The sequence below is a fragment of the Cetorhinus maximus genome, chromosome 16 (genome assembly GCF_964194155.1).
Source record: "Cetorhinus maximus chromosome 16, sCetMax3.hap1.1, whole genome shotgun sequence".
Classification (NCBI taxonomy): Eukaryota; Metazoa; Chordata; class Chondrichthyes; order Lamniformes; family Cetorhinidae; genus Cetorhinus; species Cetorhinus maximus.
The window spans coordinates 68,793,198-68,811,981 of record NC_135894.1 but is presented as its reverse complement, the minus strand read 5'-3'; the positions used below and the strand labels follow the sequence as shown (position 1 = coordinate 68,811,981).

Here is an 18,784-nt window from a genome sequence, read left to right as displayed (position 1 = left end):
TTTTATGGACGCAATGGGGCTAGTCACTCACATAAATGGTCTGAACATTGTACATTTAGCAACGTGCTTGTACTTCCTAACATATAATAACCACCCAGAGATGCAACAGGAGACTCTTCTTGTAATCTGACCTGAATATTTGTGTCTTTTCTACATGTCTTTTTGCTTCAAAGGTGGACTGAGAAAATATTTGGTAAGAAGAAACCAGATATGAACCATTTAACTGCATATGAACAAAGAGAGCAACATTATGATTGGATTCAGTTATTAAAATTAGTACAACTCTTCTCATATTGTAATACAAAATAATGGGAACATGTCAATGGATTGTCTTACATGAACAAAACCATTCTAACTTTACTCCTGCATGCTACTTCTGAACCTGACTGCTCTCTGTTTACAGACCCTATTGATTTCCTGTGGCTCTAGGGCTGATTTTAACCCTGCCTGCCTAACAGGTTAAAATCACTAGACATTATTTGCTAATCCATTCCTACTGCATTCCAGCCGGCTGCCATTTTAACCACAAAATTTTTTTCTCGTCAGCCAAGACACCCACCTGAGACAGGCATGGGCCTCGTGAATACTTACAAATGGGAATCCTATGATAAAATTAGGATCCCAAAGTCATTTTAATGTGATCTTGCAGGTCTCGCACATCTCCCAATGCACCAGTAAAACAGGGTTGGTTTTTCAGGACCACTGAAGCAGGATTCAAAGTAACACTCACATTATGTCTTTGCTTCACAGGATCAGTATATCATTGTGCTGCTTGAATTACAGAGAGTTTCCAGTTTCCAGTTTGAGTTTTCTCATTTTTCTTTTGCCTCACTTATCCTCAGTAAGCTCGATTTATTTATCATTGGGTACCATCATTGCCAGTTTCATTGAGATAGAGGAACTGTTGGAGGAAAAGGAGCAGCAGCAGAAGCAGCTAACATAAGAACATAAGAACTAGGAGCAGGAGTAGGCAATTCAGCCCCTCGAGCCTGCCCCACCATTCAATACGATCATGGCTGATCTCATTTCGGCCTCAGCTCCAATTTCCCACCCTCTCCCCATAACCTTTCGACCCGTTACTAATTAAAAATCTGTCCATCTCCTCCTTAAATTTATTCAGCGTCCCAGCATCCACTGCACTCTGAGGTAGTGAGTTCCACGACCCTTTGAGAAAAGTAATTCCTCCTCATCTCTGATTTAAATCTACCACCCCTTAGCCTAAAACTATGGCTTCTCGTTCTAGAATGCCCCACAAGGGGAAACATCCGCTCCATGTCTACTTTGTCTATCCCCTTTAGCATCTTATATACCTCAATTAGATCTCCTCTCATCCTTCTAAACTCTAGCGAGTATAGGCCTAAACTGCTCAATCTCTCCTCACAAGACAAGCCCCACATCTCTGGAATCAATCTAGTGAACCTCCTCTGAACTGCCTCCAATGCAACTACATCCTTCCTCAAGTAAGGGGACAAAAACTGCACAGTATTCCAGGTGCGGTCTCACCAATGCCTTGTACAGTTGCAACAACACTTCCCTATTTTTATACTCTAGTCCTTTAGCAATAAATACCAAAATTCCATTTGCCTTCATTACCTACTGTACCTGCATACTAGCTTTCAGCGATTCATGCATGAGGACACCCAAATCCCTCTGCACTGAAGCATTCTGAAGTTTCTCTCCATTTAAATAATAAGTCGCCTTTTTATTCTTCCGACCAAAATTGATAGCCTCACACTTATACACATTAAACTCCATCTGCCAAATTTTGGCCCATTCATCTAACCTGTCCATATCCATTTGTCAATTTCTTATTTCTTCATTGCAACTTACTTTCCCACCTATTTTGGTGTCATCTACAAATTTAGCTGTAGTACCTTCTATCCCTGAATCCAAGCCATTAATATAGATTGTAAATAGTTGTGGCCCAAGGACTGAACCCTATGGCACCCCACTAGTTACAGCTTGCCATCCAGAAAAAGACCCTTTTATCCTGACTCTCTGCTTTCTGTTGGTTAACCAATCCTCTATCCAAGCTAATATATTACCCCTAACTCCATGTGATCCTATCTTATGTAATAATCTTTTGTGCGGCATCTTATCTAAGGCCTTCTGGAAGTCCAGATATACTACATCTACAGGATTCCCATTATCCACTTTGCTTGTCACATCTTCAAAGAACTCTAGCAAATTAGTCAAACAGGATTTACTCTTCATAAAACCATGCTGACTCTGATGGATTGCATTTTGACTTTCCAAATGCCCCATTACTACTTCCTTAATAATGGATTCCGACAATTTCACAACGATAGACATTAAACTAACTGGTCTATAGTTTCCTACTTTCTGCCTCCCCCTCTTTTTGAATAAGGGTGTTATATTAGCATTTTTCCAATCCAATGGAACCTTTCCAGAATCCAGGGAATTTTGGAATATTATAGCCAATGCATCCACTATCTCTGCTGCCACTTCCTTTAAGACCCTGGGATGTAGGCCATCAGGTCCTGGGGACTTGTCACCCTTTAATCCCAATAGTTTGCGCAGTACTTTTTCTCTAGTGATGGTGATTGTTCTAAGTTCCTCCTTCTCTATACCCTCTGCACTACCTGTTACTATTGGGATGGTACTAGTGTCCTCCACTGTGAAAACCGAGGTAAAATATTGATTAAGCGTCTCTGCCATTTCTGCGTTCCCCACTATTAACTCCCCAGTCTCCCCCTCCAAGGGACCAACATTCACTTTAGCTACTCTCTCTCCTTTTATATACTTGTAGAAGCTTTTGCTATCAGTTTTTACATTTTGCACTAGTTTTCTTTCATAATTTACATTTGCTCTTTTTGTTATTTTTTTAGTAACCCTTTGTTGATTTTTAAAAGTTTCGCAACCTTCCAGCCTGCCACTGACCTTTGCAATTTGGTATGCCTTAGTTTTTGCCTTTATATTATCTTTAACTTCCTTGTTTAGCAATGGATGCTTTTCCCCCCTCTTACCATCTTTCTTCCTCTTTGGAATATATTTTACTTGGGAGGAATTGAATATCTCCTTTAATATTTGCCACTGTTCATCAACTGTCCTACCTTGTAGTCTTCCTGCCCAGTCCACTAGGGCCAAATCTACCCTCATGCCTATGTAGTTACCTTTGTTTAACTCCAGAACACTAGTGTGGGACTCAAGTTTCTCGCTCTCAAACTGAACTTGAAATTCTAGCATGCTATGATCACTCTTCCCTAGAGGATTCTTTACGATGAGATCATTAATTAATCCCATCTCATTACACAAAACCAAATCCAGAATAGCCTGCTCCCTGGTTGGTTGCACAACATATTGCTCCAAGAAACAATCTCTAATACACTCTATGAACTCTCCCTCGAGGTTACCCTTGCCAATTTGATTAGTCCAGCCTATATGCATATTAAAATCACCCATGATTATTGCCGTGCCTTTCTTACATGCTCCTAGTATTTCCAGGTTTACACTATGCCTTACTGCTGAACTACTGTTTGGGGACCTATAGATTACTCCCACCAGGGACTTCTTTCCCTTGCTATTTCTTATTTCTACCCAGACTGACTCTACGTCTTGCTCTCCAGTGCCAATATTATTCCTGTCCGAAACTAGGATATTCAACTCCCAAACCTGTTCTCCCTGTAACCATGTCTCAGTAATCACCACCAAATCATACCTATTTATCTCTATCTGCGCTGTTAACTCATTAGTTTTATTCCGAATGCTATGCGCATTCAGATACAAAGCCTTTAAGTTTGCCCTACTGTCAATTTTCCCTACTCTTATATGATTCTTTGGTGCAATATGACGTTCACACACTCTGTCCCTCCCTTTCACTTTTTGGTAACAATCAGCCTCTTCACTAACCTGCACTCTTACCCTCTCATTAGACTTTGATTTTTTATATTTCCATGCAACTGAACCTTTACCCCCACTATTTCGTTTAAAGCCCTATCTACAACCCTAGTTATGCAATTCACCAGGACACTGGTCCCAGCATGATTCAATTGGAGCCCGTCCAAACGGAATAGCTCCCTCTTTTCCCAGTACTGGTGCCAATGTCCCATGAATTTGAACCCATTTCTCCCACACCAATCTTTGAACCACTTATTTACCTCGTTAATCTTATTGACCCTGTGCCAATTAGCTCATGGCTTAGGTAGTATTCTGCAGATTATTAACTTTTTGGTTCTGCTTTTTAACTTAGCCCCCAGCTGCGAGTATTCCCTCAGCAGAACCTCTTTCCTCATTCTACCTATATTGTTGGTACATACATGGACCACGACAACTGGATCTTTCCTTTCTCGCTCCAAGGTCCTCTGCAGCCCAGATGAGATATCCTTAACCCCGGCACCAGGTAGGCAACACAGCCTTCGGGACTCTCGATCCTGGCTACAGAGAACAGTATCTATTCCCCTAACTATACTATCCCCAATTACAACTACATTTTTCCTTTCTCCCCCCACTTGAATGGCTCCTTGTACCACGGTGCTATGGTCAGTTTGCTCATCCTCCCTACAGTCCCCGCTCTCGTCCACATGGAGCAAGAATCTCGAACCTGTTGGATAAGGGCAAGGGCTGAGGCTCTTGTAGTGTTACTTCCTGGATCCCTCTCCCTGCCTCATTCATATTCACACCCTCCTGTCCCTGACCACTGGCCGAATTTAAGGTAATTAATCTAAGGGGTGTGACTGTCTCCTGAAACATAGCGTCCAGGTAACTCTCCTCCCTCCCTGATGTGTCGCAGTGTCCGAAGCTCAGACTCCATCTCATCAACTCTGAGCCGGAGTTCCTCGAGCAGCCAACATTTGCTACAGATGTGGTCACTAGGAACCACAATGGGGTCCACCAGCTCCCACATCATGCAGCTACAACACATCGCCTAGCCCTGCATCTCTATTTTATTTAGTTAGTTTTCAATTTGTTTTTAAGTTTCCTACTGGTCTTTAGTTTATCAATCTGTAAAATATTTCTCCTATTTACCTTCAATCTGAAAGCAAGTCAGAATAGAGGTTCAAAATACACTTTTTAAAATCAACTGGAACTCATTCTCTCTGCTGAGTTGAAGCTGGAGTGTTAGGCCTCCAATCCTGGGCCCCAGTAGTCACCTTTAATCTGAAATTAATTTAGAATAGGTAGTTCAAACTAGCAGTTACTTACCAACCAATGAACTTACAGTTTTCCTGTGATGTCACTCTTTGTTTTATTTCACTCGGTGACAGTGACTGCAGAGGACACTCTTCCCAGACTGCTTCACGGCGACGGTGACTGCAGAAGACACTCTTCCCAGACTGCTTCACGGCGACGGTGACTGCAGAAGACACTCTTCCCAGACTGCTTCATGGCGACAGTGACTGCAGAAGACACTCTTCCCAGGCTGCTTCACGGCGACGGTGACTGCATAGGACACTCTACCCAGCTGGGCCAATTAGAAAGATAATGGGTAAGGGGGTTGTTCTTAGAATACCCTACCCAAATCATTTTCTTGAACCTTTCTGAGAAGTGGTGCATCATGAGGTTGAGCTTCTCCATGCAAGTTGTTGTAGACCTTTCCAGCCTCCCGCAAAAGGGTCTGCTGTTCCCTGGGCCAAGGAACCATGCTTTGTCAATGGGTTTCAAAGTTATGTAGGCCTTAACTTCTTTCCACATGCTAGAATATTGATTGTTATAAGGCCTGTGCAGAAAAGGGTCTTATTCACCATTGTTAAAGTATTTCTGTTTTTCTTTCTTGAGTCATCATGTACCATCCCTAGCCAAAAAAATGTGAGTGATCAATTCTGAACTTTTTCCAATGGCATCTTGGACATATACGCTGCCAGGACAGCACATTGTCCCACTATGTCAGGGTCATTATAGAGTTGAGTTCTCAGAAGGCTTGTGTACTTTGGGACTGTACCTTATAAACAATATTATTAACGAAAACCATTGCTTTAGATTATCTAGTCTTATATTTTATTTGTTACATTGTTATTGATCTGTGGCATTGCATACAGGAAATGAAGATAAACTGTAATCAAGCTGAGAGTGCATGAAGACAGGAGGAACATTGACACATGACCATACATACCAAATTTAATAACACCGAGATTTATATTTGCTTTTTTTATGCCTTATAAACACATAAGTGTGTGTTTGGTATATACTTATGTTCCATGTACCATTTTTTATCAAGAAACTGAGCAAAAGATGTGCTGATCCATGTCCAAATGTAGCAAGACCTGGACAATATCCAGGCTTGGGCTGACAAGTGGCAAGTAACATTTGTGCCAGACAAGTACTGGGCAATGACCAACTCCAGCAAGAGAGAATCTAATCATTGCCCCTTGACATTCAATGGCATTACCATTGCTGAATCCCCCACTATCAACATCCTGGGGGTTACCATTGACCAGAAACTGAATTGGACTATTCATATAAATACCGTGGCAACAAGAGCAGGTCAGAGGCTAGGAATCCTGCAGCAAGTAACTCACCTCCTGACTCCCCAAAACCTGTCCACCATCTACAAGGCAGAAGTCAGGAGTGTGATGGAATGCTCTCCACTTGCCTGGATGAGTGCAGCTCCAACAACTCTCAAGAAGCTTGACAACATCCAGCACAAAGCAACCCACTTGATTGGCACCCCATCCACAAATACTCACTCCCTTCACCACTGACACACAGTGGCAGCAAAATGTACCATCTAGAAGATGCACTGCAGAAACTCACCAAGGGACCTTAGGCAGCACGTTCCAAATCCACAACCATTGCCATCTAGAAGGACAATGGCAGCAGATACAAGGGAACACCACCACTTGGAAGTTCCCCTCCAAGCCACTCACCATCCTGACTTACAAATATATTGCTGTTCCTTCACTGTCACTGGGCCAATTAAAGATAGTGGGTAAGGGGGTCAAAATCCTGGAACTCCCTCCCTAACGGCACTGTGGGTGTACCTACACCACAGGGACTGCAGCAGTTCAAGAAAGCAGCTCACCACCACCTTCTCAAGGGCAATTAGGGATGGGCAATAAATGCTGTCCTAGCCAGTGATGCCCACATCCCATAAATGAATTTTAAAAATATTTTTATCAAAGCATCTAGCGGGTATGCAAAAATACCAAAGACGACTCACCTTTCTTTATTCCCCACCCTTCCCTGTTGGGCAGAATCATTTAATTCCAATGGAGTAGCTGAGATATGAAATTCCTCACATACAGAACCTCAGACAAGTGTTAGGATAGGAGGGGCATTAATTTAAACAGCACTAATTTCTCCTCTCACCACCCACCCCTAAACAGAAAGGTGTTTTTGATTTGTTCCCCGCTTTATAAGTGGTGGCGTATTTCCCAAGCCCTCAGTTTGGGTGTGATCTAATTTTCTATCAATAACCCCACAGCAAACTTGAGATAGGATGAGCTCAAAGGGTTAGTTTATTCAAAATATGGGAGAAGGGTCGCCACATTTCCTCCCTTGCATTCATACAGTAAAAAAGAGATAGAGAAAAGAAAGATTTACAATGCAGAGACCACAGAGAAAATAAATGTTGTTTCACATGGGTTCCAAAGTCCCGAATTAAAGTCCACGAGTTATTCCTTCATGGAGGTCAATGAGCTGAAATCTGATACTCGATAATTCACCTTTCCAGTGGTACTGACTTCACACAATGAGATAGGCATGCAGAGATGAATCAGTCTTGTAGGCAATCATTGCCTACAGAATTCCCAGCAGAAGCAGTGCAGGTGGGGTCAGGGTTCTTTGTCTGTGAGGCTGCTAGTTAGATGATAAAAAAACAGACTGAGACTTTGCAGTTCAGCAATGCAATATTACTGGTTCCATAAGCTAAGGGTCTATATCACATGACTCCCACCTCTCCACGCTATCTTTGTCAAAGGACAATCTGGGTCCCCAAGATTGTTAAATCTCTCAACCATTAACAATTAAAAGGAAGGTTGCAGAGCCCTTTGCCTTAGCAAACGAGCGGACTCCTGTTGGCCAGGCTGAGTTATGAAATGCAGTTTGTCTTTGTATAGCTCTCTTTGAATTTGGTCTGTGCAACCTACAGAGAATCATTGGTGGCTCTTCAGGGATAATGATGAGTGAGTTCTCCTGACACTGCCAGGTAACTTCTTTTGTTCGGAGTTACAGACAGACATAGATTCAGCCATTTTAGGTCTTTGTCCAGTTAGAAATTTTTATAGACAGCAATGAGCATATCTCTGTATATATTTTACAAAATAAATACACAGGGTGAGGTCTTAGTCCCTCACACAAGAAATAAAGGTTATGTTCCCTGGTTCCTATTTTTGTGTTACTTTGGTTTATTAGGGTCTTTTTGCAGGATGGAACGATCTCGCTGCAGGCTTTATTTTCTATAAGTCACTGTACCAAATTTTCTCTGGACTTGGGAAACCCGACCTACCCATTCTCACAACTCGTAAACTGCACATCCAACCCACATTTAACTTCACACACCATTTGTGTCTTTTCACACCAGGTTCGCAGTTTGCAAGCCTCACTGGAGTGTGTGAGGAGTGTGGGTGTGGAGGTGGCCCAGCTAGAAGACCCACCTCAGTTCTGCAGCAAAATATCCCAGCTCCCAATAGTGTTTAAAGGCCCTCTGCACTTCACTCCTCACCTCCCTCACTCACCACCCTGTCCCCCCATGCCTGCCCATGTAACCCCATGCCACCTCTATGCCCCTCCATGTATCCTCCATAGCCGCTCACCCATTATACACAATGATTCCATGGAAATGAAAAATATTTTACATTCCTAGGAAAAATAAACCTTTCATCATCTAATAAAAGCCTCCATTTGGTTAATCTTCTTCAGCTCTCTGCCTAAAGCCAGGCCTGACCTACAGTGCCATGATCTCCACCACAGGCAAGGAGCAAGGGGGAAGTTCCCGAATCCACCCCAGCGGAATAGGGATTGAACCCCCATGCTGTTGGCACCAACCTGATCCACACCAGACATCCAACCAACTGCGCCCCCACCCCAGAGTCTGATTTGTATGGCAACACTTTTACATGCATGTTGTAGCCTGGAGCTATGGATAGTTGGTAGAGGCTCTGATTTCTTTCCATCACACAGTTGACCAGGGATCCTTCCAAATCTTACTGCTTGCCATCGGCTTATGTTGGAAGGATTTACAGGTTGATGCTCACCCTGTTTGACCATGTTGTGAATTCACCTTCCTTGGTCATCAAGTCCTCAAGTCAGACTTGAACACAGAGCTTCTAGCTCAGGGGCAGGGTTGTTACCTACTGCATCACAAGACCTCTTACATCATTGATGCTGAGAAAATGCATTCAGCCATGTGAAAAAACACTTGCAATGCTTGCAATCATATTAGCTTGTGGCAACAAATCAGAACCCCCATCAAAAGGACAATATGTTAGAGCAACTTCTTGAAATTGTCATTCATTCTCAGATGAATAAAACACCAACTGTGCTGAAACACAGGCTCAGCAAAGCATTGATAATGGCCAGAGCTGTCCAAGCAATAGACTGCTCTCTGGGAAGGAAAGTACAGAAGGTATTCATTTCATTTGCAAAGCAGAGTTCTTGTCAATCAATGTGAGGGAGCAGGTGATTAGATTATTTTCAACTGTAGATTTTCTTTTTTAAGCGTCAAGCCAGTTTTTTAAAAAATCAGCCAAAATCATTAAATCACAGTATAAAGATGATAGCACAGGCTGATAGGAAATTTTGGTGCATTTTTCACTGCACTGTGGTGGTTTTTCCATTGGAAAAGCACCATAATGCATGTGAACAAATACACATGGCTGGTCAATGTAAGGGTCAACTTGCCTTTAAAGCACAGATCCCTGTGATGATCATTGCATTAAAAACACATCTACATTACATTAGAGCACCTAATACTGTTATGAGGTTTATAAAATTATTATATTTTGGGACTGTAGCTTTAAATTTAGGGTAAATGAAGTGGGTCATGTGACCTGTTCTGAAGTTTTTTTTTAAATTCATTCGCGGGATGTGGGCTTCGCTGGCTCAGCCAGCATTTGTTGCCCATCCCTCGTTTCCTTTGAGAAGGTGGTGGTGAGCTGCCTTCTTGAACGGCTGCCTGACAGTAATCCTCGGTGACTTGATTGTTAGAGATCAAAGGAAGGCTCAGATTGATTTAGTAAGAAGAAGGTGCAAGATATTTACACTTGGAGTAAATGGCAACCGCATCTGAGTTTACAATGAGTAGACCCTGAGTTTCTCAAAGTCCCAGAAAGTTGCTGCTGTTATCAGATTGTAAATAGTTGTGCTGTAAGATGTCCATTTACTTCTAAGTTGAAAGGGAGTTGGGATGAAAGGTAGCTACTCAGCATTTCTATCTGGATGCAAGGTTAATGTGTTTCACTTTGCCATAAGGAAGAAGGCAGGGGAAGCCATTTTTATTATCAGGTTACAAGCTTCCCTACAAATCAATAAATATCACAGCCACTCAGCAGATGTTCTGTGTGGTCAGCAGAGAGAAAAGGCTGCTTGAGGATGTGGGAGGGAGATGGTCACTAGTCAAAGAGATGCATCCTGCAGCTACCTAAGGATTCCAGGAGATTTGTCCTCATATGGCCAAGGGAGCAAGAATCATTGAAAGAGGCTTTACTGCTAGTGGTGGGTTTAAGTAACTATTGGAAAACTGAGGAAAGCATCTGGAGATGGTCACTTGAAGTTACTACTCGGTGAAATGGAGGTATGAAAACCCTTTGGAAGCTGGAAGCAACTGTGGACTGTTTGCTAAAAGGGCTGTAATTCCGTGGGGGTGATGGGTACTAAGCATACAGTGATAATGCCATTTTCTGTAGTTAAAGTATGAGTTGCCTACAAAAAGAAAATAAAGTTTAGTCAATAATTTTTTTTGTCATTTGTAATAGTAATAGTTTTAATGTGAAATCTTGTCGGGTCATTCTTTCAGATAATAACCGGAAATTTGAATCTTTTTTTTAAATTGTCAGTCTTTGTGGAAATCATAACAATAGTGACATTTCAAAGTGTGAAAGCACTTTACATTTACCTTTAAAAATGTTCCAAACTCTCAGCTTGGCATGCTTTTAACGGGCTTCCAAAATCCCACACATACCGATGAAAATGGTGTGCAGGAGGAAATCCAATTTTCATCCAGCATTAAAAATGGGGAACCTGACCTCAGTGGAGGTGGGTGTGCATTTTTGCACACTAGGTATTCCCCACCCACAGAAAGAGCAGAGGAAAATGGTGCAGGGTCAGGAATGTGAAAGTAAATTAAATTTCTTCCCAAAAAAAACTAAGCATGGCCATTCATGCACTGAATTACATCTCCGCACTCAGGCAAAAATTTGGCCTATTGTTTTATTACCTAATCGTCTGGTTTTGCAGTTAGATGCTTAGATGTGTGTGATTTGATTATGTTTCTATTTGCAATCCATTCAATTAGTAATATGTTTTATTGTCTTTTGGATTACTTTCAATCTGTGGTTGCACTGGCATTTTCAGAGCATGCCTATGTCTGACATCCAAGCAGAAGACCACATAGAAAAGTCATCCAAAGTAAATGGGAGGAGATGACAATCCATGTTATTGTACGTAATATCTCCTAAAGGATATTAATTCAATGCAGAGAAAGCCCAGGGATCTCAGTTGGTCTGCAGAGCTTGGTTCAGGCACCATAACATTCCCTTAAGTAGGATACCAAAGTGTATATGGTCCTCCCTCGTAGTGGTGGTGGAAGTTGCAATGACACCTTTTGTAACCTCCCTCCAAAAAGACTGAATCACCCTCTTAAGGGATTTCCTGTCCTCAATGTCCAACAGATAAGCCCTTCTTGCCCTAACTTAAGCTAACAACATTTATATAGATGCATCTGTGAATCCTAGAGCCTTTCTTGCTGCTAACCCCTTCCCTCTTGAAGCTGCTGCTCCTTCAGCTACTCTCAGTGGTACGCCTTGCTGCTGAAAAAGTGATATCCTCCTACTGCTTCAATATATGTTTTGAACAGAGCACTTTCACAAGACCTCCAACACCTGCTTGAGACTATTCAGTCTGTGATGGCACCAAACCAGCAGCCCTTTTCAGCTTGAACCCTGCACCAATCCACTACAAGGAGTGGTCATAGATGTCGCTGCTACATCTGTAAAAATTAACAATGAGCCTGTATCTAGGCTCCCTCCAATGGAGATTCAGTACCCAGCAGCCCTTGACATTGTGGGAAAAAGACTATGGTCGGGATTTTCCGGTCCCGTTTTGGCAGGACCCACCACGGGAAATTCGACGGCCCAGCCAAAAGTCCATTGATTTTCGGCAGGACCGGACGATACCAGCGGCGGGCGGGGCTGGAAAATCCCGCCCTATGAGAAGCAGACTCTGGAACAGCTGCTTCCCTGAAATAAACATCACCTCAAGCCTCTATGGGTCCAGGGAAGCCACCCAGCACAAAAAACACGTTTCACTCAGAAAACATCTCATAGAAGAAATGGACTAGGAGCAAGAGCAATTAGCTTGCACAAAGGGTAAACACTGTTTTAAGCTGTATCTGTAGTTAAGATAAATGGATTTACTGGCACCTTTTAGTGAATGTCATTCTGTAGACACAGCTTGATAACATAGAGTCCTAAATTAGGTTCTGTGTACGCTTGCAACTTTTGGGAGTTAGATGATGGCAGGGAAGATGTAAACATCTGTCTTAAGAAGGAGAATTGGCAGGTCTCTGACAGGGAGTGATTTTGTGACAGTGTGGGAGGAGATGGATATGAAGGCACTGTGTTATAAATTATATCCTCCATTCTTTTACTGTTGGCTATCCTTTTCCATGTCCTCCCTGTCTGTACACGCTCCTTGAGCTGTGCTCTGTCTTCATCATTATCTCATCTATGTTCCTTGAAGCAGCAAATCTTTCTTCATTGGATGTCATGTAGCTGCAGTAGGCTACAATGATCTTGGAGACTCCTGATGGGCTATATTTCAGGGCTCCACCAGATTTATTGATGCATCTAAAATGACACTTCAGAATGTCTATAGTTTGCTCTATAGTGCAAGAGTGTCATTAGATATGTCTGTGGAAACCTTATTGGCATCGCAGGGGATAGAGCTGATCACAAATCAACAATCATCATAAATGATTGTCATGAGCACTGGCATGGTAGATTGTCACATGATGAAAGGAGCAGGGCAATTTTCTACATAGTACGCATTCATATACTGGAGAAAGTGACTGGAATTGCATACTAGCTGCATATTAATTAAACATAAGCCTTTCCTGCACATTTGGACTTTTTGCACTCATACATTCTGTCACGCGTCCTTTTCACCTGTGAGCACCCTGCCAGATAGTAAAACTGCATAGCTCTTTCTTTGTTTCCCTGATATCATTGGGAAAGAAATTGATTTCATGGCCCACTTATACAGCATCGGTCTGGATGCAATAATGTACTGCTTTACCTAAGAACGCCAGATGCTGCCCAGCATGATCTAGTTTCTAAGAAATACAAAACAGCAGTGAAGTTGTCCTGGTGGAAGTGGGCTACAGGTCTAGTTAGCTATTGACAAATTGCCCAATGGCCTCTTCGGAGGAGCACTGCTTTCCGAAGCAGCGAAGTACAAAGAAATTTAAGTAACACTTTCTTGACCTGAAAACCCAAATGAGTTGGTACCTGTGTGCAGGGGTAGACTCCTTCTGTGGTGTCCCACTCTAATTGCCAGCAGTTGAGCCTCTCCCATTTCCTCAACCTGCCTCCCCTTCATAGCATAGGCACAGATAGATTCACATTGGAAAATCCATGTCCTCCATGCAAAAGTGAACTTTCTGCAGAACTGACTAAACAGCACAACAAAGATTCTGACAGATCCACCAGATCACCAAAAAGTCAAACTGATATGAAGACAAAGCAGAAAGAGCCTTAAATTGGAGAAATCAAAATGGCCTCTTCAATGCACCTTGGTATGTGAGAAAAAATGGCAGAAAAATCAAAAGAAAATCCTGCCATATATGTCTAATTAACTAAACTTTTGTGTTTTCTCCAACCAGTGAAACATTTTCTAGTAGAAATATTTTTAAAACAGCTAGGACTTCATGACCAGCGTGTTGAAATAACATTCCTGAGCAACAACCATTCCAACATATCAAATCTTCAACTGACAATGTAAGTGCTTCATTTGCCTTTTTAAAAATAAAATGCATACATTGTTAGTTGCATGCTTGCTGGAAAACTAAAGAAGCTTGGTTTGATCTCTAATCTCTCCCTGTAAAGAACTTTCAATGTACTTGTGACTGTTGGATGTTAACCAAGCAGCTCCACATAATAATAAATAAACCATTTCAAAAGCAATAGTTTAGGACAGAGCACCACCAATATGCAAACCTCCAATGAACACTTATTTAATTTTCACCAACTTCCTGCTATAATATGATAGTTATTGTGGTAGTCATGCTGAAAATGCAACATATGCAATAACGTATTCAAATGTTTATGACGAGGATATAATACAATAAAAACATGAGAACTTAAGAAATAGGGACAGGTGTAGACCATTTGGCCCCTCGAGCTTGCCCTGCCATTCAAAAAGATCTTGGCTGATCTGATTGTGGCCTTAACTCCATTTTCCTGTCTGCCACACATAACCTTTGACTTCCTACTTGATCAAAAAAAAAAATGAAATGGTGCAGGTGAAGTGACAAGCTGGAGTGAAGCTCATCATTGAGAAGCATGAGTGTACGGGGACTTTTAACTCCCTCATTCAATGGAAATTGGCAGAAAAGGAATTAGAATTTACTGCTCATTTATCACTCTGTGGCCACTTTAACTGTTTCCATGGATAGTTAATGCACCCATCTGACTCAAATAAATTGGGTTCCTATATCAGGGTAGATAAGCTATCCTAACATGGCATAAATTTATTGGAAGTGTGGTGTAAGCCCCACTATGTGCATAAAGAAGGGTTTCTGCCACACTTCTGGCCAAGTTACAGTGACAGAACAGAAGCTGTTCTGAGGAAATTACAAACAATGGTATATCCAAAGTTCAGCCAAGTCACCTAAGAGCATTCTGTGCATTTCTTATCTCACAACTGAGATGACAACTATGAAAAAAGGTTAGAAAAATAATTTATTGAAGCATGCCTCTTTTTAATCACTATCAGGTGTCTCACTTTTATGTTTTCCTTACAGCCCTAATAAGCAGTCAAGTGAAAGAACAGTGAGAAAAGTCATACCATATGTCAGGTTTGGGAACATGGATGCCATCACTATTGAACTGTTGTCCAGTTGGCGTAGAAAAAGACATACAATTCATATTGCGGAATTACGCGTTAGGGAACTCCCTTTGAATGACAGGTAAGTAGTTTCCTCTGTTGCTAAGTAAGATATTATCATAACGTAACCTTTTCCCCTAAACTTTCTTCTCTTTCTTGCCTCATTTCCTTAATGAATTGATTAATTCTGGGACATGATTCCACATGGAGCAGCAGTTCTCAACTTAGTGGCCACACTTGATATGTGAAAATTGGTAGTTTGCTTGACTGAGATGGAAATTATTTTGAAAATCCAATCCTCTCCTCCTCTGACGCCCATATCTGTGTATTTTCCTACAGGAGTCATTGGATAGGATTCATTTAATGGGAACTCAGTTGATTTTTCCTCTCCCTAGCCTAAGGACACTAAGGATATTGCTGCCCCAATAAAAATCAATAGACTTAGCACACATCATCCTGATCTTTACCATGCAATATTGCACCACTCAGTGAATTTACTCATAGAACTATAAGGGAGCTCATAAAGATGTTCTTTGTGATTTGGCACAAATGTTGCTAAGGGAGGATTTTATGGAACGATACAATGAGAGTTTACAGGTACAATCCAAATGATTTTTCTAACAGATGTGGCTCCCTGATGAAAGCAATAATTTGAAAAAGTGGCCCTTCTGAAGGTGATGAATGGAATCAGTCGTATTTAACCCCGAGATGACTTCTGACCATATATTTGCTCCATCACCAAGACCATCTATTTCCACTTTCCTCCATCCCACCTCAGCTCATTGACTGTTGAAACCCTCACCCATGCTTTTGTAACCTCTAGGCTTGACTGTTCAAATGCTCTCTTGGCTGCCTTACTGCTTTCAACCCTATATAAACTTGAGTTCATTCAAAACTCTACTATCCATATGCAAACCCAAACCAAATTCCATTCACCCATCACCCCTGTGCTTGCTGAACAACAACTTCTGACCAACTTCTGGTTAAGTAACATCTAGAATGTATAATTCTCAAACTTGTTTACAAATCGCTCCATAGTCTTTTTCCCCTCCCCATCTTTGTCACCTCCTTTAGCCCTACAATGTTCTGTAATCTCAGCACCTCTTCATTTCTGCCCTCCCTGATTTTCATTGTTCCACCATTGGGGATCATGCCTCCAGCTGCCTAGGTGTTAAGCTCTGGAATTCTCTTAGACTTCTCTATTTCTTTCTTCTCCTTTAAGATGCTGCTTTAAACCCACCTCTTTGGCCAAGCTTTTGGTCATCTGTCCTATTATCCCTTTAAGTGGCATGGTGTCAAATTTTGTGTGATAAAATTCTGATGAAGTGCCTTGGGATACTTTACCATGTTAAAGGTGCTAGATAAATGCAAGCTATTATTATTGTTATTGGCATTAGTGATCTAATCAGATGCCCGATAATAGTAGTAAGAAAACATATCATGGGGCACCAATTCTGCATGTCATGAACTTGGGAAATTTGACACTTGTATTTATGTAAATAATTCTCAATCTCAACTATGTTGTGATGGAGTTTGGTGAGTAGAATTACATACACTTACACACAAAAGCAGATGACATGCAAAAAGTAAAGGTTATAATGGGAGTTAAAGAAATCATTGCACTGCATATTAAAAGGGCAACTTTTATGTTATAAAAACAAAAAAATGCTGGAAATACTTGGCAAATACTTGGTCCAATACCAGCCCCTTTTGCCTTGCAACAATATCCCTTTTGTCATTTAATCTCCACTCTCTTCCACCCCATCAGAGACCTTTTCTCTTATTCTTTCTCCCCTCCCCTCTTTCCCCACCTCTGTACTTGCTGAAAATGAGTTGCATTTCTAATTTTTCCCACTCTAACGCAAGGTTTATCTCTACAGCTACCATATCTTATGAACGTTTCCAGCATTTTCCATTTATATTTCATCTTTCCAGCATCCACATTATTTTGCTTTTGTATTAACTTTCAGTTATATTGCGGTTATACTATGGCAATTATAGTGGGCAGTGTTATCAAAGTTGCTATCCAGTCTAACTGCAATATTCTTTTCCTTTTAGAGAGAGGCCACCCTGCTGTATCAATAACATTGTCACAGATGAAAAAATATTTTTTGGGCAGTTTGGTAATTGTCTTTAGAAGCAGAACGTTTCTATATCTGTTACTGCAAGAACAAAGCTGCCAGACAATGCTTTAAAGAAGAACACAGCTGGATTAAATACTTAAAGTGTTCCTTCGTAGAGAAAATAAACATAATACCATACGTTTTACTGTGAAGGTTTGTTGGGTAGACTATGAACATAGATGATTGTTGAATTTGGTCATTTAATTGAATATGAAGTTTGGTAGAATTTGTTACAACATGCTACAATATAGATTTCAAGCAAGTTTCAGCTAGCAGATTCAGATTCAGCTTCTTTAATTTAATTTTCCCTCCAATTCCTACTCAAATTACCCTCACTCATTCATCCTAGACAATCATGAGGATTAGGCACTCCAAACATTTAATCTTTTCAGGGATATTGCTTCCTAATTGACTTCTGTGGGGCCACAGAGTGACATCTCTGGAGGGGTTGATAGGCTTCAATGCCTGTAAAATACAAACGGGACATCTTTTTTAGCACAGCCTCCCTTTTCCCCAGTCAGCCTGGCTAAGGATGTAAAAGGCTGGCATTTTAGATTAATAGTAAGTATAAATGTCAGTCAAAGATCGCAAGTTAGCTTGTTTGCTTATAATAAACCCAAATTTGGCCTTTCCTTTTATTTTAACTTCAGCTTGACTACTTCCACCAGAGTAAAGGAGAGAAGATTAGATTAATGAAGATCTTAATTCGCAGATTGAAAGGTTTGATTTTAAAAGCAATGCTATATTGTTAGCTACAGTTCAACTGTAAACATGTATGTCCTCTTGTCATGGTATGTCCATTACAGGTAGTATCTGAATCTAAGCTGAAACTTGCTTGGAATCTATATTATTATAGCATGCTGTACGAAAGAGATTGCATTCATTAGCATTTGTTAGCATATATTTCCATAGTATAAAGTGCCATGTTATGGCTATAGATTTGAATAATTGTTAGTAACTCCTGAAATTTAAAAAAATCTTTAAGCAATGAAAATTTAAAATAAAAACAGAAAATGTTGGAAATCCACAGTTGGCTCACCAGCATCTGTAAAGTGGACAAAATCGGAGACCCTTCATCAAAATTGATAAAGGAAGGCTAATCCCTTTATAGGTCTGACCAAAAGAAAGATGGGAGGCATGAGCAACAAAAACCTGTTGGGTATCTTAATTTCCTTCAGGACTATAATAAACTTGGTGTACCGGACAGGTTTCCTGTAAGAAACAGTTAACTTCATTTACAGAGTTCCTGACAAAGCTACATGCTTGTACCAAGATCAGGCTAGAAAGCTTCGTCCCAAAGATTACCCATGCTGATTCGTCTGTACAGTCACATGATCCCCATAACAGTATGAAAGGTTTTACTTACAATTACTACATTCCTCCCCCTTTAATTTTGGTATTACCTCTGTTTACAAAAATATCTTAGCCCACGTCATATACAA

General features: G+C 41.0%; 1 protein-coding gene across 2 annotated transcripts in view; it reads left to right on the top strand.

The window, feature by feature from the left end:
• The window catches only part of pla1a (phospholipase A1 member A), a 61,601-nt gene extending 43,233 nt beyond the window's left edge, over window positions 1-18,368 (top strand). For both annotated transcript variants that reach the window (XM_078559983.1, XM_078559982.1), the window contains 3 exons: window positions 13,997-14,111; window positions 15,137-15,301; window positions 17,278-18,368. In XM_078559983.1, the coding sequence (XP_078416109.1) occupies window positions 13,997-14,111; window positions 15,137-15,301; window positions 17,278-17,356 (359 nt within the window). In that variant the 3' untranslated portion in view covers window positions 17,357-18,368. The remainder of the gene's footprint in view (window positions 1-13,996; window positions 14,112-15,136; window positions 15,302-17,277) is intronic.
• The last annotated feature ends 416 nt before the right edge of the window (window positions 18,369-18,784 follow it).